Here is a 27,730-nt window from a genome sequence, read left to right on the forward strand (position 1 = left end):
TACAAAATAAAACCAGACATTAACCCAAACCGTGACATGCAACAACAAAACTCACCACAACACTACAGTTATTCAAAGAATTACATCTTCACACAACAGGGCAGTCCAAAAAACGACACACACAATAACTGCCTTGTCATTGCATGTAAAACGGCCCAATTCCCTCACCCCCCCGGTGGTGCGAGCGGCCTCCCGCTCAACCGAAACCAAGCGATCCACTCGCTCTTCCTAAAAGTTTCTTGTTGTCATCCCACCCGGTGGAGCCCCCGGCCACGGCGGCCCGCCGCCCCTGTCACTCATCCGGCCCCAGTGACGGAGGTGTGGCGGAGGAGGCGGTGGTTGCTGGCGATGCGTGATGTGTTGTGACAGCGGGAGCCGGGGCCGACGGGCGGTCGCCATGCGGCACCATATTGCCGGGCTCCCCGGGGACCAGGGATCAGCACGCCAGCCTCGCCAAGAAGTGCTAATAGGCGCAACACGTCTTGCTTTCACACATTAAGGCAAGCGAAGGGTGACAGATCAGAGCTGTGATACTGCCGCCTGGAAGGTGGGGGCGGGGGGAGCAGAGGGGGAGGGGGGGGGGGGGTCGCTGAGGGCGGGCAAGATAAGGGGGCCACGCGTTTGCCACGCAGTGAAGGCTAATGATGAAACCTCCCCGAGTGGGGCAATATGCCCACCAATGACCGAGTCTGTATGTTGCTCCTCCCCCCCCCACCCCCAGAGTGACGCTCTACTCCGTATTGTAACTGACAATAAAGCTACGAGTGTCAGAACGCTTCTCCAAAAAGGAGACGTTCCCCCCGCAAAGCAGCCGAGGTCAAGTGGGGCCGCTGCGGGCGGGGCGACACCTTTTGTCACATCTGTTGTCCAGAAACCCACAGCGTTACACGCAGTCTGCGTAGTCGAGAGCTGTGGCGCACTCGCCCCCTCGTTACTTCCGCCTCAGGGGCCATATGGTTGGTTTGGCAGACTCTCGAGCACCTGCCTGCATTTGTTTGCCTCACAGAGGATTTGAAGACAGGGTTTTGTCTGAGGAGCAAACCCGAGTGATGATGAGTCCAGAGCAATGGTTCTGGTGTTTTTAGTTTCCGCGATTTACAATCCTGGTCAACAGGACTTGGATGGATACTTTTTGGGAGCTTGGCCCCGTGGTGCTGAATGCTACGCAGCGGATTGTCGCTTTAAAATAAGACCTTATCAAATACCGTGTGACTGAGAGGATGATGCTCCTACGTGGCCCTTCAGCTGGTGGAAACCATAAAACCAGAAGAGAGCTATATCTGGCTTTCCTCATACTTCTGACAACATACATTATTAATACCAGAATATTCCATAGTTTCTCGAGATCGACGGTTATTGACGGGTCTGAACAGCGGGCAGGGCGGTAACGCGGCCGCGTGGCCGAACTCGCTGCCTCTCGGGCGCCTGAGAGGCATTTAATGTCGGTGGATACCCGGCCGAAGACCCTTGTCATACGTCACTGGCCGCCTGTTCTCGATCTAATATTAAAGCAGAAGGCAGTGCTGACAGAAACAACCGGCGCCTCCACCCTCCCACCGAATGTAGTAACCTTCTAGCATCAATGATGGATTAAGTGTTCTGGATTAGAACATATGAATGTTTGCGCTGCATTGAGACACACTGCGTGCAGCTGAATATTTCATACTGGATTCCAGAGGATGTCCTTTGGCTTGACAGTGCAACACTCATGCAAATGATACAAGTTTAGATGAGAATGAAATTGAATGATTCATGGAGACGGTGGCTCACCTCTGTGTAACCCTGGATGCTGAGTATACAGAGAGGACACACGGAGGGAAAAATGAAGATTTAGCTCTATCCAGTTAAATCCTACAACTAGGAACCCATAAATACCATCATACTCAACAGAATGGTGTGATATTAAGTCTGAAAAGATAAACTTAAAGAAATAATACATAATAATAATACATTTATCTGGTAGAAGAAGAACCTCTCCCCATCTGACACCTCCAGGGGGATCTAGACTGAGCACTGAGCTCTGGTGCTGTAACCAATGCAGCATCTGCTGGAGTCACAATCACCATTTGGGTGTAATCTTTAGGTGTCTTTGTATTATTGGCCATAAAACTGTCTTCACAGTCCGACAAAAGAAGAAGGGAGTCATCAGCTAATCCCTGAAGACACACTAGTGGATTCACTGAATGTCGGCATCTCTGAACCCAGAATGTGTTTCATGAACACGTCTCATGTCAAACTGCAGCCTCCTCTTCCTCTTTGAGGACAGAGAACAGTGAAGAACACAGTGAGTTTGTTTATCTCATGTGTGTCTTTGTTATTCCAGCACAACACCTTGACCTATCAACTTGACTTCTAATATTTCCCCTTGCCTGTCATCCTCTCCATCCATCCATCCATTCGTTCATCCATTCATCCATCCATCTATCCGTCCATCCGTCCATCCATTCGTCCATCCGTCCAGCCCCCCTCATCGACGGCCACCGTCCCCGGGGCGCTGTGCCTGCTGAAGCGCTGTGTTTGTGAGCGAGTGCACCGCCACTGCCATCAATACGGGTGAGTTACAGAGGTCGCTGGTTCAAATGCAGTTCACCGCTTCACACCAACACTGGCGGATCCCGTGTGTCGGTGGTGTCAGTGTGTGTGTGTGTGTGTGTGTGTGTGTGTGTGTGTGTGTGTGTGTGTGTGTGTCATCTTCCTGGATTGTGTTTTTCTTTTGCCGGCTGTGGCGGTTCTCCTCACTCGGTCACGGCACTAAGGGTTTTCGATCCCGGGCCTTCTGCCAGCCCACATATTGAACATGTCGTCGGTGGTGCATGTGGGGCAGCCAGCATTGAGTCCTGCTTCAACTGCGTGTGTATGTGTGCGCGCGCGTGTGTGCGTGTGTTTGTGTGTGTGCGTCAGCTGTTTCAATGCGCTCAGTCACGGAGAGGAAAATGTCACGCAACAATCAAGGCGGGGGTAGAAGTAATCTTGGTTGATCTTTCGCTGAGTGGCTTTCTGCACATCTGTGTGACACGTCGGCTTGATCTGAAAATGCAATTCACCTAAAGTTGTCTTCTTTTTATAGTTGTGCCTTTGCACTGGTCCTGACTTGGAGGACTAACCAAGTGAGGATGGAAGAGGATCTCGGGGGGGTTTGACCTCCGTTCCGGTTCTTCCTGCTCTCTGTGCTATTTCATGCTCCTGATGTTGCTGACAAGTGAAGGTTTCCATGACAATAACAGCCATGGTTCACAGAATTGACAAAAGAAATTTGCTGAGTCAGGACATCTTATGGAAAGTGGGAACATGTTTTGGACAGTGTGGGTGTGTTTTTTTCAAAGGCGCTTGCCTTGTTTGGCCGTGTTTCTTTTCTGCTCCAGTCTACGAGCCTGATGAAGAACTTATTTAACATCAACACGACCAGTAGAGTTCTTTCTGTTTGAGAGCGTCTGTGGAGTTCTGTGGTTTATGTGGTTTATGTGGCCACCTAGTGGGCTTGTGAAACACTTCCCAGATAAAGAATAAACATGGGATGGAAAATTGGTTTTGTTTTAAACAGCTTATTGTTATTTCTAAGAAACCACATAGCAAAATGATATATATTGCATATTGGCTTTTTGTTCTTTATATTGCTCTCTATCCATTTTGACCTCAATACATTTCATACATTCTATGACAAATTTATACAAGAATTTACCGTAAACCTAAAATAAATTCAAGTTAGAATCACTGCGAATACCACATCTGAATTAGGAAATGACCACTAACTTATGACATATGACATACGTGTTTAAATATATATGTGCAAAAGTTTGAACATCGCTGATCAATTACTTTCATTTATAAATTGTTGGGCATTTGGATCAGGAACTTCTCTGTCACATATATATAATACTTCATGGACACAGTGATATTATAGCAGTGGAATAAGGTTCATTTGATAAACAGAAAATTTGCCCAATGCATCATAACAGAATAGACAGGTGCATACATTTGGGCACCCCAACAGAAAAATCACAATATTTACTACAGCCTCCTTTTGAAAAAATAACAGCCCTTTCCGTGAGGTTTGCTGGGTACGTGGAAAGCGCGCTTCAAGTCATCCCATAGGTTTTCAATAGTCATATCTGAGGGACTGGGATGGCCGTTCCAGAACATTATAGTTAATCCTCTGCATACATGCATCAGTGGATTCTCCATGTTTCTTATTGTCCTGCTGGAACACCCAACTTCTGCCGTAACTTCAGCTTAGTTACAGATTCTTGAACATTATTGGGATTGGCTGGTACTGAGATGAATTCATGCGACATTCAACTTTAACTTGATTCCCAGTTCCTGCACGATCCACACAGCCCCCCCAGCATGATGGACCCCCCACCAAACTTTACTGTGGTAGGTGTTTTTCTTGGAATGCTGTGTTCTTTTGCCTCCATGCGTAACGCCTCTTGTTGTGACCAAATAGCTCTAACTTCATCTCATCGGTCCACTGCAGCTTGTTCCAAAATGATGCTTGCTTGTTCAAACGTAGTTTGGCGAATCTCAGGCGAGCCCGTTTGTGGCGTGTGTGCAGAAACGGCTTCCTCCGCGTCACTCATGCAGCTGTTCTCTGCGCGCTGAATGGTTGAGCAAAGCACAGTGGCACCATCGGCAGCGAGATGACCTCGCAGGTCTTTGGACGGTGGTCTGAAGGTTGTCCTCTACCACTGGTTCTTGGTCTGCCACTTCTGGCCTTAACAACAACTGTGCCCGCCACCTTCCATTTCTCAATAAGATTCCTTTCTGTAGCCTTCTCCTAAACCACACTGCTGAATAATCTTTGTATTTCTAATCATTTGATGGCTGTTTTGATGCCCCCATGTTGCCACCGTTCAGAGGACAATCAACGAGAAGCACAACTTGCTTTTAGCTACATTAAATACCTTTTCTAATGATTTGATGCACCTTTCTATGGAACCAAAGGCTTAACGAGCTAATCAGACTAATTGTTGGTTGCATTTAATCAGCATTGATCACTTACAGGTGTTCAAATCGACAAAATGATATTTTTCACATTTGATTTCATTCACGCAACTAAACGCTTTGTGTGGAAAACAGGCAGAACTCAGGCTTGACTAAAAATTAATATTATACCACTGTGATTTACAGAGTAAATGATCACGCAGCCTCAGAGGGGTGCCTACTCCTTTGCATACAACTGTATGTATTGTGTGTGTCTAGTTATTTAGTTTGAATTCTTTTTGTTTAATAAAAATGATTTAGTTGCATTACAATTAAGCATTCTTCTTTTTGCGTGGATATTTCTGTGAATTGATGTCAGCTTGTAATTTAAATGTCATCTTTGTTATTCACCTTTTCTGTCACTTCAGAACAAAAACAAGTATCACAATTGATTAAACCGGAACCGTGTTGCCAAAGCAAGAAGTGATGTGAGGATTATTAGAATTACAGAAATTACAAAAAACTGTGACTTCTAAGAACTCACCTCACACATAGAGATGTGTGTGTTTGTGTGTGTGTCAGTACTGAGGAGTTGTTGTTTTTGATCAGAGCTGCATTTCGTGTTTGTGTGTTTTTCTCTGCTTCCTCTCGCTGCGTAGCTTGTGCTGCGAGTGAAGCTTCTCATATCGAAGTCTAGGGTTTGTGGTTTTGTGGCCCGGATGGGTGGGTGCGTTTTGCTTTTTCCTGAGGTAGTCTACGCACTAAGGTTAGCGGCACAGAGGTAAAGATGTAGGAAGCTGACTTGGTTAGGAACTTGGAGTCAGAGAGAGGGAGGCCCTGCTCTGACAAAACAGCCTTCACTTTAAACAAAGAAGGTCAGGGGATTATTTTTTACCAAACATGGTTTTTAGCTCATCTGTCGTTGGTTTGTAGCAGCACTCAAAACTGAATTTTTAATTGTATTTATGACACATTTTCTGAAATACTTTCTTAAACAATGTTGCCCAGTGTGCTTCTTGTGTACAATAAACATACAATATTCAAAAGTTTTTGAATACATTGTTTTACAGGTGAGTAATACCATATTCTAAAGAGTAAATTTGAGATTTTCAGCTTGTTAAAAAACTTTTGAATAAAAGAGCCGACCAGGGTTAGTTATTAAAGCCATTGATTTTAATTTATTAACCACACAAAGACATCCACAATTAGTTGTGGGGCTTATTGTGATGAAAATGCTGCTCTGAGTGCCGTCGTTCATTGAAATCAAAGGAGGTTGAGCTGTGAGAGGCCATTTGTCATCATTAAAGTTGTGTCCTGTCATCTATTTCAATATGGCAATGCGGTTGACGGTTTGAGAGCTCACAATGTGGGAAATAAAAGATGTCTAATGTCTAATCTAACTTAGAAAAACTAACTGACTTTAAAGCATATTTACATGTGCAATATTTCATTTACACTCAAAAAAGTATATTCTTTAATAAGGCGGTGAAGTAAACTTATAATTCAGATACAGTTTATTTATGGTTTTGCAAAGAGAAATTTCTGCAAGCTGATGTAATTCTAAGAAATATTTATGTGTCTAAACGTATTTTAAAAGTGTTCAAATTTGTGCTTTACGGGGTCTTTTTTTTCTACATTGCAAGCACTCATCATCATCATCATCATCATGCATGAATTAAGACGCCAGTTCCTCCATTGTTCCAGTTTATTTTTTAGATTATTTACAGGCAGAGAGAGAAAGAAGAGGTGACTTTATATACCCCGTTGCTGCGTTTTGTTTATCACACTGTGAGAGTCCTTGAACGACAGCGGAGTGACTCCGCCCCACAAATGTCGTGGAATAGACACAACTTCTCATAAGTGCTGAGGTCTTCATGTGCGCTCGTGTTTCCCAAGGAGAGCAACCTGACTATACAAGAATGAAGAATAAGCCTGTTACTCTTTGTGAGACCTAGCCGAAACTTAAGACAATACATTTCAAGATGAAGACAAATCTCCTGAGTGAACCGAGGACGTCGGTGTCAGGAGGCAGAGAGAAAGAAGAAAAACAAATGAACCCACGGCAGTCGGTGGCTACAAAGAAACAATGTGAAACCTGAACAGTATTTCTGATCTACATGTGATGGACTTGCAGATGTGCTGCAGCACGAGTGTCTGTGATCTACACTCTGTGAAGAATGCTGGCCTACCAGCTGCGGTTTAGCAAACATGCTGCCATCTTTGACCACAGCGCAGCATCTTGCCAAGAAGTGACTTGAACAAGAAACTATCCTCCTTGTTTTTTCAAAATATTACAGGAAATCACTTGTTGTCTTTGGTTGTCAATGTAGGTCCCCGGAGGAGGCATATAAATTGTGAAATCTTTACTTTCTGAACGTCAATATTTCCGCTTTGAAAAAACAGCTGCATTTGCATCAATGGTGTTTTTCTATACTTTAACTAGATGCAACATCAGCAGAAGCAGCAAAGAAATGCACATTTTGATCTTTGTGCTTCTTTCAGCAAAAAAAAAAAAATATGCAGCTCAATATTGTATAGTTACTGAAACCTTCTTTGAAGCATGTGCGCTCTTAGTTTGTGTTATTTGAGTCTGAGTGAAGTCTGCAGGATGTAGTTGGATATTAGTTGAGTAGAGTTCACACCACTACGTAGTGAGTATAAGAGTAAAGGTGTTGGGTAGTACTAGAATTAAATAGAGTGTTCTGGGGGGGATCAATATATATATATACAAAAAAAAACATTTTATATACACATACATATATAATGATTTACAGACACTCCAATTTGAAGTTGTTAAATAATAGAGCAAACATTGCATTAGCCTTACACACTTGCAAAATACCTGTCTGTACACAGCTTTAAATATACTTTTTTTATATAGAGTGATGTAGGAACACACATATAGTATAGAATAATTCTGCTCCTTTAAAAGCCCTCTTCAATTGTATGTTAAAAGGTTTAACTTAGAACTTTAAAGGATTATTTCTGGTTATTACAGTGTGGTTCTATCAGTGACAATAATCCCCAAGTAGATTGCTTTTATCTTTGACCTACAAGTCAAGTGGAGAAACAAAACAAGATTGTAAACAAACCAATTGATTATACAGAACAAATCCCTGATATGAGGCCGTGGAGACAAAAGGGCAGGACATTTGATTTTTCTGCAACAAATAGTGGATCTTCAGACTCTGAACTTCACCTTATTTCTAGTGAAATAGTTTTCAGGGTTTCCCCAGGACGTGGTTTCGTGGAGGTGGGAGGTGCATTTCCCTTTTCTAAAAAACTCGAACATTTCTAAAAAAAATGTGTTTTTTTTATATGCCAACACCCGGCTGAATCTGACAAATCCTGACGCACCTCGTCATGTGACCACAATAGTTACTATGTAGGTTTAATCCTTAAAATTAGGGTTGGTAATACATTCTAAAAGAAATGCAAAAAAGTGCAATACTTGTATAAATGTTATATGTTATTCTGTCGGGCGAGCCAATGCGCCTCTACTGCTGAATGACTGAAATAAAGGTTTCTTGCATTTAAATTGCTTCATTCTTCATGGTGAAATAGAAAACTGGACAATCCAAAATAGAGAAAGCTACTGCAGCTCAAAAAGCTCTCTGGTAACATTTATTTCAAATGGAGTAAAAACTACTCTCTATCTAAGTAATGGTTTATGGACATTTACAGTACAATGGTACAAATGCTTATTTTTAAATGAACTGTGCGGACTTGTTGTTATTGACTGAATTGACTTTTATTTAAAGACATATTTTTATTGGACAAAATGTTAGGCGGTTGGGATTAAACAGGCCACCTGGCTAGCCTGTTAGCATTTAGCTTGTGAGTTAGCTCTTCTGCCTTCTCCCAGATCTCAGCAATCAACAAGGTGAGAACAAGGTTATTATCACTGACGGAACCAGTGTCTGAACCCGCTAAAATAAGATCACGGTGTTAATGAACCTTTTTTATAGTAATGTTCCTCACGGCGCCTGGAGCAAAGCCTCCAAGAGCTTCAGTGTGACTCGAAACCGATGTCCTACGTGTTTCTGCCGCCACAACCGCGGCTCTCCGTGCTCTAATCTACCGTGTTTCACCTCTTCAGTAGCTTCCAAACAGGTTGAATGCATGGGTGGGTGCGTAGGCGAGTCCCCTACAGTACATCAGAAAACCGCACATGCAACTGAAAGCCTCAGATTAGCTGACATCAGTGTAACTTTGTTGTTTTGTCTTATCTTTTTGCTTTTTTTTTTTTTTTTTTTCAAAAAGAAGTTCAGGTCCCGCAAGCAGATTTTTAGTTAAGATTCCACTTCTGATGCAAATGAAACCCATGTTTTAAAAGAAGAAAGCACGGGGGTTATCTTTGCTTGAAACCCTGCACAGATAACTTTGCCGATTGGAGACAACGTTTCTGGTGTCAGATCTCCCGACTTAGGAATACAGTACATTTAAAAAGCAGGTCTCATGCAGCTGCGTGTCTGTCTTTTTTTGTTGGGTGGTCTGGGCAGTCGTGACATCAAACGGTTTTAGTGTTGTTCAGATCTTCAGAACGTCCGAGAAGAATCCCAGTTTGTAATTTCAAAGTCTCTGTACAGAAGAGTATCCCGTGCTGTGGGACTTTGACCCCCGACCCCTCTATGTACAGCTCATGGGAGGAACATCGACGTGAGACATGTGGTACGGCAACATTTGCAAAAATATATCTTAATATGGATTTTGTTTTGCCATAAAGACGGAGCACTCAAAACGTACACATCTTACAGGCTTAGAACAACTTAAAGTGCTAAAATACTTAGATTTTTGGACAAGCCGCAAGCATTAAGTTATTAACTCTCCTTCCACTGCACTTGCAGAAAAGGTCGCTTCAGCAGTGCCCCGCCCTGCAGGGCATCTTCATCATCATCATCATCATCATCATCATCATCATGGCTTCAGGGTTAAAACCAAACCGTGTTCTCCAGCTTCAGTTGTCGGCAGATAAAATGTGGGACTGGAATGTTTGATACTTTCCTTCACTGCCTGTCACTCTGACGACTTCTCATTTATCTGTCAGATCATTTTTCAAAAAGGCAACTTCCCCCAGATCACGTTCCTCTGCAAAGAGAAACGCAGTGTGTGTGTGTGTGTGTGTGTGTGTGTGTGTGTGTGTGTGTTTGCGTGTGTGATAGAAAACGTCCAAGCAGGTTAACAGTAGTTAAAGCTAAGTGTAGAGAATACTCTGACCTCGCCTCAGATCTCCCTGATTGTTGAACTGATGAACCCTGACCTTTGGACACAAAGAGCCCCCCTGAACCCGCCTCTCACACCTCGTACTTTGGCGCACTTTGCTAAATCCACGTGTACAACACTGTGAAGCGGGAAAAAAAATACAACAACACAATACCTGAAACCACACAACAAGACTTGTTACAAAACAGCAGAAACCAGAACCGGGGATCATACGGGCGGGGCTGACTGGAGGGCGACCCGCGAGGGACTCAGCATGTGGACTCGGTAGTTCCCCAGAGACACGAGTGTAAAGTGCTTACCGCTTGTAACGGGCGCCCTGCACTCATTTTGCGTCCCTGACTTGTAGGTTATTGCGTACACGGCCGCGCCGGCCGCTCCCCGCTCTCCGTCTCCCGCGTGCCGTTACGTAATCTACAAAGAGGAGAGCGCCTGATGTGTGCCGGGTGGTTGCCGTGGCAATCAGATCTTGCTGTTCTCCAGGTGGGAGTCGATGTGCTTGATGAGGGCGTCGTCGGGGTAACCCATGGGGAATATCAGCTGGCAGAGAGGGCAGCTCCGCATGTCGCTCTCCTCCGTCTCCATCCAGAGCTGCGGAGGCAACACACACACACACACACACACACACACACACACACACACACACACACACACGCACACACACACACACACACACAGAGGTATTAGATTCATCACATGCAGGCACGAACTTCACTGGTTGTATTAGTCACAGTGTGGGAGGCAACACAATTGCCACTCGGTGAGTGATTATCGCTTCAGACGTTTTGAAAGCGACTCGTAGTAAATCCAGCCCTCCTCCGGTATCATTAGTCAATGGCCATTAAAACACATCTCATAAAGAATTACATTAAAGCTTAAAGTTCCTTTTCATTGTGTTTCGGTACAAAAACATTTGAGGTAAAGAGAACTAAAGAACCATCGATATGGGTTAAAGTAGCCAACATAGTTGGTCTGAAAAGGGAAATGTTTTTTCAAACTAGATGCCAGTTAGACTGATATCTAACGTCTCATCTCAGAAAGGAAGTAAGTGACTGTATTTATGTATTAACGTATCTAAAGGCGGTAGAGACATGAAGAGAGAGGCCTTTATTGGCTTGTCACGTTATTTGGGGGAAAAATAATCCTTTTAAAAGAAGGTTGTTGGAACGGGCTCAGTAAACTAAAGCTGTGAGGGACACTACCTGGTTTCACGATCCCTCGTTTATCATCACATTTCACACAGATGTGATCCTGTTTTACACCTTGTCTGGACTCACATTGATCGAAGGCCAGGACTGCGCGTGCTCTGCTGACATGTATCCCGGCTGCGGGTGGCAGCTCAGGGTGTTTGACCTCTGAGGGATGGGGAAGACTGAGCAGGACGCCGGGCCCCTCATGGAGGCGCAGGGCGCCGCGGCGGAGAGCACGCCCAGCGTCCGCGGGGGGCTGATGGGATGCGGGCAGTTCCACTCCTCCTCCTCGTCTTCCGAGGACTGCGGGGGCTGGGGGGCCGGCGTGGAGGGCGGAGGGGGCTCAAAACGCAGGTGGGCCACCTCGGACAGCGGGAACGGCATCTCCCTGGAGTGTCGCATGGAGCTCTCCCCGAGGCCCCCGTCGCCCCCGGGGCCGCCTTGGTGGTGGGACGGGGAGCCTCGGTGCAGCGGGCCCCCGTGGGAGGAGCCCCCGCGCTGCTGTTTGGCGTAGCCGTCGATGTAGGGCCGAGGCTTCGGCAGGGTGGCCACGGGGTCCAGGGCGAAGCGGGGGGGGCACTGGTAGGCGGAGGGGTCGGCCACCTCGGAGTAGCTGCGGCGGCCCTGGAAGCTGGCCCTCAGGTGCTGGCTGGGCGGGCGGCAGGAGTAAGAGGCCGGCCCGTCGCTGACGTCCAGCAGGGGGGAGCGGCGGTGAGTGTCCGGGGAGAGGCGCTGCGGCACCGGGGAGCGTCTCTGTGGGATGGGGGAGTGGTGCGAGGGAGGCGGGACGGGGGAGTGGCGCTGGGAGACCGGGGAGTGGCGCTGAGATGCCGGTGAGTGGCGCTGAGGAACCGGAGAGTGGCGCTGGTGGTGGATGGGAGAGTGGCGCTGGACTGAGGGAAGAAAAACAAACAGTTGGCTGATTAGAACGGTGGATGAAGCATTGTTGGGGATGAGGGGCTTTGGATATAAAGTTGGAGATTTTGTATATTAGCTTTTACTATTTTTATTGCAACATCTGAAACCTTTTAAGAAAGAGGTGATTCATGATGTTTAATACAGACTTATAAACAGTGGCGGCTCGTCCATAGAGGGCAGGGATGAGCAACAAAAAGAAAAAAAGTATTAATTTGTGTTGTTTATTATATAAAAAACACATTTTACAAATAGTCATTTTAATATTTGTATTTTTAAACATTGCATTATATACCCAGTAATATTTGTAAATATTTAACTTAGAACTTTATTTGCGCAAAAATATATGGATGTTTAGCTAGCTAGTTAGCTACATGCTGACGCCGTATATTGCATGACGTCACCGTGTTAAAGTTAACATCGCTATCCAGCTGGATGCATCTCAATATACGTACATATACATGTTCTAATAGAATTCATAAATATATTCATATTGTAAAATATGTATCCTTTAATATAATATATTTATTATATGATATTTATATTGGATTTTACTACCATATCGTAACTATTATATTATATTGTTTTTTTATATATAGTTATATAAATATTAATTTATATACTGAATTGTTTAAAAAAGATGTCCTTTAATGTTAAACTGGAATAAATGTTAAATATCTAACAGCAAAGTAATAATGCGTGTTTGATACCCTATTTTGGGCCCCACTAAACATCGCAGTCATACTGCGATGTTTACTGAAACGATTGGCCGGACCTTCCAACCTGCTTTGGCACCAAATGGAACAGTGCTCTGTGGACAACTTGTGATCTGGGATTATTCACTATAGTTTTGGTCAGACTCCTCTCGTCCCCCAGTGAAATGCTGCAGGACACAACCTGGTTGACCACTATGGCCCCTTTTTTCAGAAAAGATACGCAAAGCTACAGCGGTATCTGTCAATATAAAAGTAAATGTTAGAGACTTTAGCCGTCTCTTAAAGCTCCGTGTTTGTCTCTTATGGACACAAAGCCAGTTCCTTAAAACAAAATGGTGTTACCAGTTTTAACGCTTTACCGGGAGGTAAATGCACATTATGGGTATTCATAAAATAGATTTAGATCTGCAAGTTGTACAGGTTAGTGTAATTAGATCATGTTGATGAGTCAGTCAGCCCTTGAGTCACCACTTCCCATATCAAAGAGGAAACATCGGTCGGTCGAGGTGTTAGAAGGGGCGGAGGTGTTGGTGCTCTGAAGCGCTCTGAAAGCCTCCGAGATGGAAAAACTAAAACGGGACTTCATCTCTCTCTTACCGCGTAACGCCCAGGAGAGCTTTCAGAACACACAGATTCCCTCTACAACAATTCACAAGTGAACATTTGTTTTGTTGTTTCAAATATAGCGATAGTGAAATGGGCTGTTAGCGCGGCGAGAATGTGTGAGAGTGTTTATGTTTACAATAACTCACGCATCGTACAAAGATTAATCACAAATGCGTCTCTTTGAAATGTCTTCAAGATCATGTGAGGGAGTTCAGCAATGGAAGCTGAAAACTGGAATGATAATTTATGCAAACACTTCTCAGTGTTTACAAATGAGCCCCGTTGTGATTTCTCAACTCTCAGTAATATATTTGTTTAATTCTCATTTAGCGCCCCATTTTCCTGCGTGGGGGTAATCGTGTGTTCTTTCTCTTTGAACGCAGGACCACTTTAACTGAAGTGAAAGAAAGCAGCAGTGTGGACTGCGACACGGGTTCTTTACCACGGCGTGTCTTCCATCCATGCTTACCAGGACTAGCCTGCTCCTGTGAGGCTTTCCTCAGGATCTCCGTCTGCTTGGAGCTCAGCGCTTGGAGGCGTCCCAGCTCCTCCGTCAGCTCTGTGTAGGCCAGGGCCAAGTTCACCCTGGAGGCAAAGAATCGTTGTCACTGATATCACAAAGCTGGTTGAAGGCAATTTACAAAATGCAAAAAGTTAATCAGTCATTTCCAGTGAATCTGCATCTCAAACCCACACTGATCTCCAGCTGAACGAGCTCTGCAGCACTGGCGCTGCCTCGCTCATTGAGAGGCTTATCGGCTTATATTTTCAGAGCGCATGTCACGGCACATCATTTTGAAGTACATAAAAACCCTATCGTTTCATGCAAAGATGTGTCACGAGTCTCTCCGGGGCGGCGCTGATGGAGCGACTCTATTTCAAGCACGGTAAACAAGGACGCCTGTCTTACACGAGTCTCTGAAACCATGGCAACGGGCCGACTTTGAGTCAACTCGGTAGCTTCCCGACGGATCTGAGCCCCACGATTTGAATTGCTGTTAAATAATCTCTGCGCAGCTTTAAGCGCCTTGAGAGACTCGTTTTAACTGTGTGTGGTTGGAAGCAGAAAAGAAGAGGCTGCCAGCTGCCGTCAAATCTGACAACACACAGCGTATCTCAGACGTCGAACCATTTTTTTGTAAACTCCACGCACCCTGACATGAAATTCACTCATTTCGGCTCCGACAGCGGTAGATCAGAGAGTTGATTGCCCGACTGCGGAATGTGAAACCCTGAAATCTAACTTTGAATCTGATAATCAGCTTAGATCCAATGTTCAGATAGAGCTAAGACAAACTTCCACTAGATATTATTGACGTTGACATTCAGATCCAGGTTTCAGACTATATGTTCTGTGTAACTCAGGTTTCGGATGTTCACCAAAAAACTCTCCATGAACCATGTTGGTTTCCTGTATTTGTCACAGGCGTCTTGTTGTACCCGCGCAACCTCGATGCGACTCAAAAAATCCATTTTTCAACCTCCTGATCATAATTTGACTAAGTTGATGCCTCCTTAGAGATGGTGGCAGATAAACGTCTGTATAGAAAGGAAAAGAGGTTCACTTCTACTGCAGCACCGAGAAAAAAGACCAGAAAAGCACACTTATACCGCCTTCACAGCAACAAAAAAAAGCCACCGTCAAATAAAAAGTATGTTTCCCAGCACACCCGCACTCTAACTTAATTAAGTCTTCCCACTGTGTGTGTGTGTGTTAAGCCTGCTACTCCTGTAAGCTTTAAAAGGAACCCTGAATTTATTTTCTGTATATATTCTGTAACAACAAGTTTTTTTTTTATCTTGTTACATTTTGTGCACACAAGTTGGCCGTGTTGCTTATTCACACATTATTAAACCCACTACACGCCGCTGCAATTTCCTAAGCCCGATTTTTCTTTAAAACAGAGACACCCGCTGGAAATAAGTTTCCACGGGTTGGTTGGCTTTTTCAAGGGGCCCACCTAGTTTTCCACTAACTCTGACTCACACAAGTGGGGTCTCAAACCCCCTTCCACCCGCCACCTTGGAACCAGCAACGGCCCTCCTTCTGACTTGCTGGCAACGACGTGACTCAAGGTCATCTGAAATCCTACAACACCTTCATGCGCCAGCAGGAGAACAATCAGAAGTTTACTTACTGCCGTTGCATGGTGGGTGCTGCATGAAATACGGTATTGATAGCTCCAAAAATGACTGCTGCAGCTCTGCTTGGACCTCTCTCTCTGTTCTGATCGCAGGTGTAAACTGAAATTCTCGACATGTTTAGGTCCGTGCGCCTCTTTCCATTCGCACTTGCGCTGCGTCGGGGTCGGGCTGCGACACCTCTCAGCGCATGCAGACGTGTGAACACCTGCAAGCATCATTTCACAAACGTCTCTGACATCAGGTCGGTCTAAAAATATGTTTCGGGCCTTTTCCTGCATGCGTTCCGTTCGTTTCGCATTTGTTTTGTGTGTTTTATTATTTATTTTGCTCATTTGTGCCTAACAGCGCAAACAAACTGCACAATGTACTGCACGGCGCGTAGGAGGGCCGCGTTAGCTGCAGATGCTGAATCAATTGGATGAAAGGGTGCATGTGTGAGGAGGAGATGAAGAGAAGAGAGTGTGGGCAGGAATGTGACCTCCGATCCGATCAGACGCTTTAAAGTAAGAGCTGCCTACAAGATCGGAGTAATAATAAACCTTGTGGGGCTCAGTCTGTGGGCTCCAGGGGGAACACAAGAACTAAATAAACCCACTGTGGTTGTGTTTATTTGGAAAAAACATTCATGGGGGGAGAATTTTGGGTGCAGGCCTTTGGATTCATGGGGGGGGGGGGGGGGTGGGTAGAACGGAAACGGCTTTTCACACTTGCACGAGGCACTTTCAGCCGAACTCAGAGAGGTGTCAAACAGTCCTCACGCTAAGTCACAGTTCACCCAACTGACTGGTAACCGTGTTTTTTTCGGGGGTCAATAAAATAAAATAATTTTAACCAATTAAAATCCAGGGGCTAAACTTTTCATTGAGGCCTCATGGATGAAACCTGGTCATTCCATCAGTGTCTTTTTGAATTTCCAACAAATGAAAAGAAATCTAAATCATCATGTTGTGACTTATTAGAAACAGTCTCACTTTCTGAAAGCTGAGGAGGGATTAGTCAGTCGCTCTGTATGCTGCAGTGAAGTGGGTAGGGAGGAGGACGGGGGAGGAGAGGGGAGCGGGGGGGGCTGTGTGGCTTGTGGTTGGTGAGAGCATCCACCAGTAATACCAGTCCTGAGTGACGAACATCACAAACGACTTCAAATTGACTGGTTGTAAGATGAGCAGAAAGACAAAAAAAAACAATATAGAAGAAGATAGAATTTGTTTTGCTTCTTATATGGTGAAAGGTTAATATTGTGTTACACTGAATGTTAGAAGAAAATGTTGTTTTTGCCTCCACAGTGTCTGAAAATTGGATTAAAAAAATGGAAAAAAAAGTCCAACTGCAAAACTGTCCGTCCCCGGCTCACTGCTTCAACAACAAATGCACGATAAAAGCTCACTAGATAAGTTGAAAATACAAACGGATATAAACACGATCAAAAGTGGGTCCTTGTTAAAGTGCTGTCGATTAACAGGGCAAAGGTCGTGTGTTTGTGCTTCACAGCTCCACATGAATCTGTGCAGTTTCCACTAAATGGGCCCAATTACAGTAAAAAGCCGCAGGAAGCAGGGGGGGGGGGGGGGGGGGGGCGCTGTAGGTTTCCAGTGGGAGTTAGTGATATTGTTGAGTAAAACCAAAAGGTGACCGAGGTCTGGAAAGAAGCAGTGGGCTTTCACCACACACTCGGCCCCAACCTCCCCTGCCACAAACTTTACTTTCAGTTTGTCTATGCGTCGAAAAACCAACTCCTTGAGTTTCAGAGTGTGTGAGTCATTGGCCCGGCCTGCTGCGGTTTGGACTCTTGCTCCTCGTAAACATGCCGTGCAACGCGGGGCCATCGCATGAAGGCGTGAACGCGAGCGGCTTTCTTTTCTCTCTCGCGTGCAGCAGTGGAAACACTTGAAAGCCTATCGTTGTGTGGTCTCAGGCAGGTTGTCTCTGATGACGAGGAAGTGGACAGGAAGACGTTCTGCGCCGTGCTTACGCTGCCCTCTGCTGCTCAGCGAACGTTGAGTAAGAACCATGGCGTTACAGTGCAATGCTCTTGTTCAATGCAGCGTTTGTGCACAAAGAAGAACCATCCAGTAGCAAGGCTGGGGTTTTGAACCCAGTTAGCCAGCGATGGTGAGCGCTGTTGGTTTTTAATGAGGCCTCTGGAGGTCATCACAGCAGGAGCATTAAGATTTATATGAGCAGCTGCTTACAGTCAAACATGCTGCCTTTGGCTCTTGTTTTTGCTTGCTTTCCTGGCCTAGACGATGCTCCATCACTATCTCTTTCCCTTTCTCGCACCTTGCCATCGCTCCGAATGTTCATGCCCCCCCCCCCATTCCTCCCTTGGCCCAGATATCAGCTTTGGTCACTTACTGCTCGTCTCCCACCTTCTTTATCCACTCCACATCACACTGCTTGCACGGAGAAGTCATTTCCTGCCGAAGTAGAGCGTGAAATTAGATTAGCATGCAGGTGCTGGTAGAATATTGGACAAAACCTGACAGCATGTCTGAAGGTAATAAAGGAGACAGGGTTGATATTATTCAAGCACTGTGTGTGTGTGTACTATTGTGCAACGGTCATCCATGAAGCCCAGATTTGTTGCTCCTATGAAGAAATACACAACTGTATTTGTAAATTGTGTAAATTGTGTGGGTGTGAAGCAGTTAAAAGGATTGATACCACTCTCATGTCTCTTAATTAGCTTAGCTTAGCTTAGCACAAAGACTGGAAACAGGGGGAACCAGCAAGCCCTACTTTGGGGCAAAGAAACACGACACATCGACGGGAATCAGGCGGCAACCTCAGGTTCTAAGAAGTGAAGCCAATGTCTTTATCTCTTAACTCTGCATTCTCTCTAGCGTCCAGCAGGGGGCGACTCCTCTGACTGCATAGCACTCCATGACAAAATCACTCTACGTGCTGACGTGCAGAACTTGAGGCTTCAAAACAGTAGTTCTCAAATCAGCAGGTGACATCATGGTGTCTGTTTATTTAATCACTAAAGCTGTTGACCATATTTCCAGTCTTTGTGCAATGCTAAGCTAACCTGACTGCTGGCGGCAGCTTCATATTCCATGTAAGAGTTGAATCACTCTTCCTCACTTGCAAATGGCTCCTTTAAGATTGAGTGCAGCACGAGACAGTTACACCATACATGTATATATATATATATATGTACATATATATATGCCTCTCTGGCAGCGATGCTGTCGTAATTTAGAGGACGAGACCAACACTGACCCTGTCCCTTCGGCTGCCCTGCAGCATCCTTATGTCGTCCTTTAGTCTCTCACACTCCCCCTTCAGCTCCTCCTCCCTCCGACACGCCCCCTGGGCCTCGTGCCGCGCCCCCTCCAGCTCAGCCTCCAGCCGCTGCAGCTTCAGGTCGGACAGGGTGTCCAGGCTACGGGAGCTCTGCAGGGTCAATGTCGGACAGTCCAGCACTGGGAACAGAGATAAAGAGAGAGAGAAACTTCATTTTCACCGCCTTTGGCCCTGACTAAGGCGGCGTTCTTTCTATTTTTCCATCCTCGGTTGCTGTACAATGGATGAGTATGAGAGAGCCGGGGAGCTGACGTCCTCCAAGGGCGCCGTCTTTCAGTTCGTACCTATGGGTGATGTGATCTGCGTGGGCATGTCAGTGATTCAGATGCGCTCACACAGACTCACCCTCTCAGTCCTTGAGCCGGGAGACATCTCGTCTTTTGTGTCCCGCTTCCACCGGCCTCCGAGTGTTTATTCATGTGGCATTCATGGTCTGATATTTTATTTTAATCATGGATTTCTTTTTTTCATGGCTGTTCATGAAATATTTTATGATTAATGGATGGATACAGAGAATTTCTCCACAATTCCCTCAGTAAATGTCAAAAAGAAATTTCAAACCCAGCTTTGTAAAATGTTTCCTTTTCTCTTCTGGAAAACATATGCAAATTTGCACATATTTAAGAAGACGATGTCTCATTTGCATACGTAAGCGTACATATTTGCAAAAAATAATATCCTCTATGAAGGTAATCCACTCCTCAAGGCAATATCTAGTTAAACGTTTTAACCTTTTCACTCAAGTACTTCATCAGTGGGGGCATCTGCTGCGGTGGCGGTGACACATTTCCATCAGCCACCCACCACGTCTCAGAGGACATCGACTGACTCCAGACCAGCTAAAGTTTAACAGAATGTTTGATCCTCAATACAAGAGGCGCTGTTGACTTCATCAGAATGTAAGGTTTTAATAGCTTGCTTATTAGATTCATTCATTTAAACGCAGAGAAAGCTGTGGCCCGCATCTTTGAAACGTTGACACAATTTGAATCATCTCACAGGTTTTATAGCATTCTTGTTACTTGTTACAATAGAGATCACTCGGCTGTAGAGATGGAAGCAATAATACTGAAAAATCAAATACACACAACCAGGCACAGACAAATGTTTGGATTTTGGATTCCTGCGTCTAGGAAGCAGGAACAAAATATCCGAGCTGGTTGTCTCCAACAGGGCGGGGATCAACTTGACATCAGGGCGCTTCTACTGGCCGGACTTAAGGATTTGATTTGCGGAGAAGAGATGAGCAGTGACTCTGGTGTCTTGGCTGGATAGATGTATTTAGTATTCAGAGCAAAAATGTGTTTTCAAAGTCTATATTTACAGCACAGAAGATAATAGTGTTTGATACTCAGTCATTGTGGAAAAAGCTTTTTATTTTGTCTCTTTTAGAAGAATCATAGTTTTTAAAATGTGTTTTATTCTACTTTGAATTACTACATTAAATTATATTAAATTATATTATATTTAAGGGAAACCAAGCCCAGAGAGAGTAAGACATTTAATATTTAGTTTATGCTCTGTTTCCTCCTGCAGGTTCTGGAGGTGACGGGGGTGACGGGGAGTGGCGGGGGCCTCACTCACTGCGTGCGTCGGGGCCGGCGTGCAGCTGCAGGTACTGCATGTCCTTGCTGTGCAGCTGCATGTTGAGTTTCTGCAGGGAGTTGTCCCTCTGCCGCAGAGCCGACTCCAGGCCCAGGATTCGCTCCATGTGCTTCTCCACCAGGCCGGTCTGCAACCACACACATTCATTTAGTACTGTTACTGTCAAAGTGCATTACGTCAAAGATAAAGTAAGTGTAGTTTAGTTTTTTAAACTGACAAACCATTGACTTAATTAGAAAAGTGCTTAAGAAATATGATATTTCTCATTTTTACTTGTCATTGTGCAAAAAAAAATCACACACACAATAACGTACATATTCATAAGATATTAATATCATGTAGATTAGTAAGTGCACTGCTGCAAGGTTAAAGGTCAGTTAGGCCCTGTAGGAGGCTGGGGTGACATAGAGGCGTCCCCGTCATCACCGTGCCATCATAGGAACTGCTGAGTCGGCTCGGCACGCTGTATGAGAGGGATTATTATCACAGAGGTGATTCTGGGAAAGAGCAGCCGGGCAAATCTGCTCAGTTGGAAGCGTCTACCTCGCCTGCGTCGACTGATTCGTAACTCGGCCACAGAGGTTGAAAGGAGTAGGACGATGAAGCTAAGTGTGTGAGTGAAGTGTGTGCGGTGTGTGTTTTTAAACTGATGGAAAGTTGCCGCGTCTTGGACAATAATGTGCTGTTTGAAAAATCTCACAAACTCTAAAAGGACTTTTCTCTCCAAAGAGCTTCTAACTAAAGCTAAAGTAATGCAACAAGGCCAGCCAAAGTGACAATTTTCTTCTTGATCGTACTATCAGAGTGAAGAATATAATATCTGCCATGTTCATGGCCAATGTGTGACGTCATCCATGCCAGCGTTTGCATTTCATATCCAGCAGAATGTGAAGCTGTGAGAATGTTTTGATAAATGGGCCGTTGGGTTTCTGCAGCGTTCCAAATGAATGCACGCCGTTCAATGGACCTCATGTGATGTGATTCCCATGTGATGTTCTCACCATCTTGTCCAGGTCCCTCTGGAGGTTGCTCTTCTCCATGTGGATCTTCTCGTAGGCCTGGATGACGTCCTCCAGCTGCTCCTCTCTCTCCTTCCTCTTCTGGAGCTGAAGCAGTGATGCACATGCAGACAAAAAGAACAACATCAACAAACAAAAAAAGGGTTGACACAGATTTACTTTTTGTTCCCTTCTTTGTCAGTTTCCCTCCAGAGAGAGAGAGAGAGAGAGGGAGCGGGAGAGAGAGAGGGAGAGAGGAAACACAACGCATTTCTCTGAGAAGCTGTTTTGTAACAAAGCAAATTCAGGACACGGAAATCCTGACACCTCAGCGGCCTCGCACGCCTCCCCCGTCTCCACAAACGTATGAATGATGACTCTGCCACTGCTTTAAATAATGCATTTCTCTGCGTCTGGCTGTGCCTTAATGAGGGGGTTGAATGTCGCTGGGGGGAATAATCCCACCCCTGACAGGGCCTGAGTGAAGAGGGAAGCGTGTCTGAGAATACGGTCACATAAGGTGCGCAGTGAGGACGGAGAGAAGCAGCGCGTCTGTGGTGACATTTGCTTTCAGGGGAAACGGGTTTGGTCGCCTGGTCAGCGAGGCTGAGAGGAAGTTAATACCTGAAGATGTTCTCATTATCACCTTATGCCACATTATCACAAAATGCTAATTCATTTGTGTTCCATAAACTATTTGTTACTGGCAGTGGTCACTAAAACTGATACTTGCTTTCAAAAGCTTGATGCTCACCACATTTACTTATTATTTAAACCGCAAGTAATGTGGTGCCACGTGTGTACAGCCTACTGGCCTTGGCTTGCATACACTAGATCTTCAGGTGGTGATATTTATGAGCTGACAGGTTTGAGCAGCTCCTGTGTATGTATGAGACTTAAAACCTCATCTGGACTACACGAGGGTCCATTTGATCCTAAATAGAAAGTATTTGTCATATATCAAATAAATATAAACCCACATTTCTTTTAGATTTTGGCACAGTAATAAAGCAAACTGTCTGTTGATTTTGTACTTGTACTAGTCGTCTATATTTCCCAAATGCACAAAAAAAGTTTTTAATATTCATCGAATGTTTTATCTGCATTTTATCAGAAAAACATCAACTTAAGTTTGTTTTTGGCTTTGTGACATTTCATTTTCCCACAGGAAATGTGCCGCCTTTTCTTCATCTTCTTGATAACTGCAAGGCACCACTTTACCCATAGGAAGAGATGTGTGTGTGTGTGTGTGTGTGTGTGTGTGTGTGTGTGTGTGTGTGTGTGTGTGTGTGTGTGTGTGTCAGCGTCAGCATCAGCTGTGTCACTGCATTCAGTCATGGGGAGGTAAATGTCACGCAACAATTAAGGCTAGAAGTCATCTGGTTGATATGTACTAGATTCAGTCTGCACACTTATAGGCTGAAAAGATTAGTATTAGATTTTGCAAACATTTTAATTGAGAGTGAGATCAGAAAAGGGTTTAAAAAACATTTCTCGTTTCATCTCGGATTTATTTTGTGGTTTATTTGATTAACATTAATTTTAAAAATCCTGTATATGTGCCAGTCATCTAAAAGGCTGATTTTCATCTGTAGTTGCAGATACTACAAAATAAACGTAAAAACAGAAGATAGGATTAAATTAAAAATGCTAAACAATATTGACGCTTTATGATTGAGAATAAAACTGCTACATTGTGGCGTACAAACAAGTCTGTGCAACACAGAGGCTTTCAAAGTGAACACACACAGATCAAAAGGCAGGGATGACTGTGTTGGACCAGAAACACGGAATAAAAACAATGCTATGCTGACATTGTTAGAGAAAGAAGAACGTCACAGAACATGAGCCGACCAAGCAACAAAAAGGACACGTGTGCAGGTAGACGAGGGTCACACCTGATCACCTGAGTGAGAACTGGGTCCCCAGTGGGTTACTTAAAAACACACACTGTCGTTTTCGCTTGGTTGGCAGCTTCACTGCTTGATAAGTTCTGTCTTTTAGGGTATATGTCCAGCAGGGTTGGCCTCAATTTTCCTCTTTTAATCAATTATTTAACACGTAAGAACCACTGAGAAAACCCCTTTTCTTTTTTATTGCATTCAGTTTATTTAAATGATTCCTCTCTTCTTTGCTACACACCGTTTCCCCTCCCGCATCTGCCTTGTCTCATATCTCCTCTCCCACCCCTCGCCTCCCTCCCATGCCCCCCCCCCCCTCCCACCACCTGCTCCCCCTCCTCTTCTGCTCCCCCTCGCTTCCGCTCATCCCTCCTCTCACCTCGTGGGTCAGGACGTTGACTCGCTGCTGCAGGCTGCCATTTTCTGAGTGCAGCAGCGCCGTCTCCTTGTTCTCAAAGGAGCAGTAGGAGTTGGTGTCCTCCCCGAACTCATTGATCATGGGGAACTGTAGAAGCAAAAAGGGAGTTAATCACATTGTAGAGAAACCTAAAATGAGACTGAGCGTAAAAGGATGTCGTGCTTATTTAGGCTCGTTGTTTCTTGCTGCTGTTTCATACACCGGATATTAATCAATTCATCGGCGGGATTCTTTCTTTTAATCAAGTTTATTTTTTTAGTAATCTGGGAATTTAAGTTGCAAGTTGTTTTAATTGTACTTTTGTATTTCTGAAGCTCTGGGACGAAGAAAAGAGACCAAGCTTTCATACACTCACAAGACATATGAGAGACATTGATTGTTGGGTTTTATCTTTTGTTATTGACAAAAAGAATAACAAAGAATATCAATATTATGGCTATTATTATTTTTGATGATATGATTTCATAATTATTCATCTAATTGCTGCAGACATGGTGATTCATGGAGTAAAACATTAACATCAACTGTCTTATGTGAGATGAGGAGCAGCTATGATGCAGCAACAAAAGAACGTATACAGCCACGATTATGCAAATTGGGTGGATGATGTAATCCGTACGGTCGCGATCTAAGCGATTTGTCGAGTTATGGTGCTAAACGGTCGTCTGCTTGCTCACTCCAGTGATAGAAAACACAGCCGAGAAGTTACATAACTGCACGTGGTTTGACCTAAACGAACACATTTACATTTAGAGTGCCGTCGTAAGCAGGGAGAACTTTTCACTTTCCGTACCAAGACGATGCAACGTCTATTTGAGGAGCTAACAAGGCTTTTCCATTTAGCCGAACATCTCTCCGCGCTCAGTTTTTACAGCAAACGTTGTAAACAAGGGCAAAGCCCTCCAGGAGTTGCAGGTCTCCTCAGAACGCCGAGCATCGGGATCTCTAACAACCTCGCTGCCACCCAGGTTCAAATTAGCAGGAAAGCACTTCCAGCTGCATCATTACAGCAGCCGTACTTTTTTTAAAAAGGGGCTTGAAATAATACAAAATAATCCAGCGTTTTGCAAATGAAGCCAAAGGTCTTTCCACATGGGGAGTAAAGGGCATTCTAGGAGTCGATAGTATTTTGATTTTTGTCCAAATTTGGCGTCTCTGAGATATTATGTTCACAAAAACACACGTGAGGTCACAGTGACCACGACGTTTGAACTTTGACCACGTAAGTCTAGCCAGATACGTTTTTTGTGCAGGTGGATATTTGTGCCCAAATAAGTGGAAATTCCCTCTAGGTGTTGCTGAGACATCATATATACAAGAGAGCATCTGGAAAAGACATAAAGACATAAATCAGAAATAATCATCCGCTTCTGACGGGCCGGTCCGGAGCCGGCTGAAGGAAAAGTGTGTACATTACACCAAAATTCCTAGAAGACCACGTTCATGCGTGTGCTTTTCAATCATGCTTTGTTCTTAATTTCAGCAATTTTTCCCTCCCTTGCTCTTTGCATCATTATCTTCCTTTACTCCCTCATTCCTCTTCATCTCTCTGACACCGGATCTTCTCTCACATTTAAAATCCTCACCTCCCCTTTTTTTTCTCTCCACTTTCCCCTCACTCCTTTTCCTCCCACGCTATTAATCTACGCTACCTTCCCCCACTGTGCTCTGCAGGAGGAGGTCGTCTGCCTCACCTGCTTCCTCGTCCAAAGGAAAAAAGAAACCAGAATTGGCTCTGCTGAAAGCTCGATTTTGTGGCTAATTTCCCGCTGAATCAATTTTACCAATAATCCCAATATTGGTTTTACATCATTAGACAAAACAATGTTAGATTATCTGAACTTTTTCATCCTACTTTTTTGCCACTCAGTCAAATGAATTGAGTAATAGTAATATACAACTCTTATTTTGTTACATTTTCTTTGTATACTTGTTAATATAGAATGACTGTACAATAAGTGCACAGATTGCATGTTATTACCGGGTGTAAGTGAGGTCTATTGTTACTTTAAAGCGCTTATGTGTGCAAAACCCTTTTCACAGCCGCTCAGTTTGCTCCCAAAGCATTACTCTTTATTTTCTATTTTTACCTCAGTACTTAATTCCTCCTGCTGGACCAGAATCAAAGCCCAACAAAACGCTCCCTTCTTTTATCTCTGTGCACGACGTCTCCCATGCCTCCACTATGCGAAGGGTGGACGGCTCACTCCCCTTTTCTGAGAAGACTGATGAATCATAAAGAACAAAGTGGCCTCCTCTCATGGACCTTCCCTCTGATGCCAACGAGGACCCACAAGAAACACGCCGAATGCCGTTAAAAGAAGTGCAGATGTTTGACCTCCTCACCTTGATCTCGTAGATCTTGAGCTTCCTCTTGATGCCGGTGTTCTCGCGCTCCAGCAGGGCCAGCCTCGTCTTGATGTCCTGGTAGGCGCTGACCAGGGCGAAGTGGGAGGCCGAGTAGACGTCGTCGGGGCGCAGCGGCGAGGAGCGCCACGCCACGCCGCCGCAGCCGTCGTCCTTCAGGCCCCCGCCGTCGCCGCCTCCCAGCAGCCCCAGCTCCCCTCCGCCGAACAGAGACTGCATCTCAGGGCCTCAACCTGAGGACACACGCGGTGATTCGCCGGTGAATTATTGAATCACCAGCTTCCATTAAATTTGATGTACCTGCCAAGAAATGAAAACAGCGTTTGATAATCCCGGCAAGGGGTCAACTATCGGCGCCGCCGCAGCAGCAGCGCTACGGACATCAAGCAGGCGGCTACTCGGAATCACACATACCGAGTGGATTTCTGCCACACGCTCTGTAAAATATTCAAGAGCAGAGGGAATACAAAGAGAGAGACGTGAGGCAGACGCTGCCTGTGAGAAATTTCAAGATGACTAATGAATAATTGTATATTTATCAGACATGGAGTCACGTTATCACATTGAGTCCGTCTCTGTGAACAGGTTTGATTTGGGACGTTTACATTGAAACAATGGAGATTTTGTTCAGACAGAAGCTTGAAGCTTCAGAGGCAACGTCGTGGATGCGGATAGATGGAGATTTATCCCCCAAAAAAGTGAAGACAATAATTTCTTTGGCTTCAGTCGTAGAAAAGTGGGACATTTACGGAAAGAACCGGCGTCCTCTGAAAGTTTAGAGATCAGTCACAACGCTGAGCTCAAACAGACGGCCTGGCCCCATAATATTTCCCAACCAGAGAACCCGCCAAGCTGCTTCTTTCTTCAATGGCACTTTGCTTTCAGAGAACACTGGTGTGTCTCTCGAGGACTGAGACGCATCAACGTTTCACAGATTTTCCCATAACCCCCATCTGAAGATCACTGTGTCCTACTGCTGTGGAGAGTGAAGGAGTGAGTCAGTGAGGGAGGGAGGGAGTGAGGGAGTAAGTGAGTAAGGGAGTGAGGGAAGGAGGGAGGGAGTGAGTCAGTGAGCCAATAAAAACCAACAAACCACAACACGTTAAACGGAACAAACAAAGTAAAGTTGCAGGCGGAGAGCTGAACAAAGACCTCAACAAAGTGTGGGAAGTTCTGTGTGAGTCGAGGATTTAGGTGACAATTATCTGTCAAAAGGGGAATTATAAAACACTGTGATCCTTCATAATGGATTATTATTATTTTTTAAGCATTATGAATATATCTTAGTGCTTATAACTGTTAAAATTACATGGTGCTATAGCAGAATTATAAGTAAAGGGTTATAATGCATCATAGAAGCCTTTTCTAATATTGTTAGTTATTGAAGCTGCTGCTGAAGATGCTTCTCTGCACACTTTGAAGG

The 27,730-nt window shown here is 44.7% G+C and overlaps 1 protein-coding gene across 1 annotated transcript in view; it reads right to left on the reverse strand.

The window, feature by feature from the left end:
* Positions 1-9,150: 9,150 nt before the first annotated feature.
* tbkbp1 (TBK1 binding protein 1) overlaps positions 9,151-27,730 on the reverse strand; it is a 33,478-nt gene continuing 14,898 nt past the window's right edge. Inside the window, exons 2-10 of the mRNA XM_040176463.2 lie at positions 26,287-26,540; positions 23,902-24,027; positions 21,625-21,729; positions 20,603-20,750; positions 18,935-19,137; positions 18,065-18,126; positions 14,037-14,152; positions 11,418-12,223; positions 9,151-10,731 (exon numbers count right to left, since the gene is read on the reverse strand). Coding sequence (XP_040032397.2) covers positions 10,603-10,731; positions 11,418-12,223; positions 14,037-14,152; positions 18,065-18,126; positions 18,935-19,137; positions 20,603-20,750; positions 21,625-21,729; positions 23,902-24,027; positions 26,287-26,526 — 1,935 coding nt within the window. The 5' untranslated portion in view covers positions 26,527-26,540 and the 3' untranslated portion in view covers positions 9,151-10,602. The remainder of the gene's footprint in view (positions 10,732-11,417; positions 12,224-14,036; positions 14,153-18,064; positions 18,127-18,934; positions 19,138-20,602; positions 20,751-21,624; positions 21,730-23,901; positions 24,028-26,286; positions 26,541-27,730) is intronic.

This window comes from Gasterosteus aculeatus, chromosome 5 (genome assembly GCF_964276395.1).
Source record: "Gasterosteus aculeatus chromosome 5, fGasAcu3.hap1.1, whole genome shotgun sequence".
Classification (NCBI taxonomy): domain Eukaryota; kingdom Metazoa; phylum Chordata; class Actinopteri; order Perciformes; family Gasterosteidae; genus Gasterosteus; species Gasterosteus aculeatus.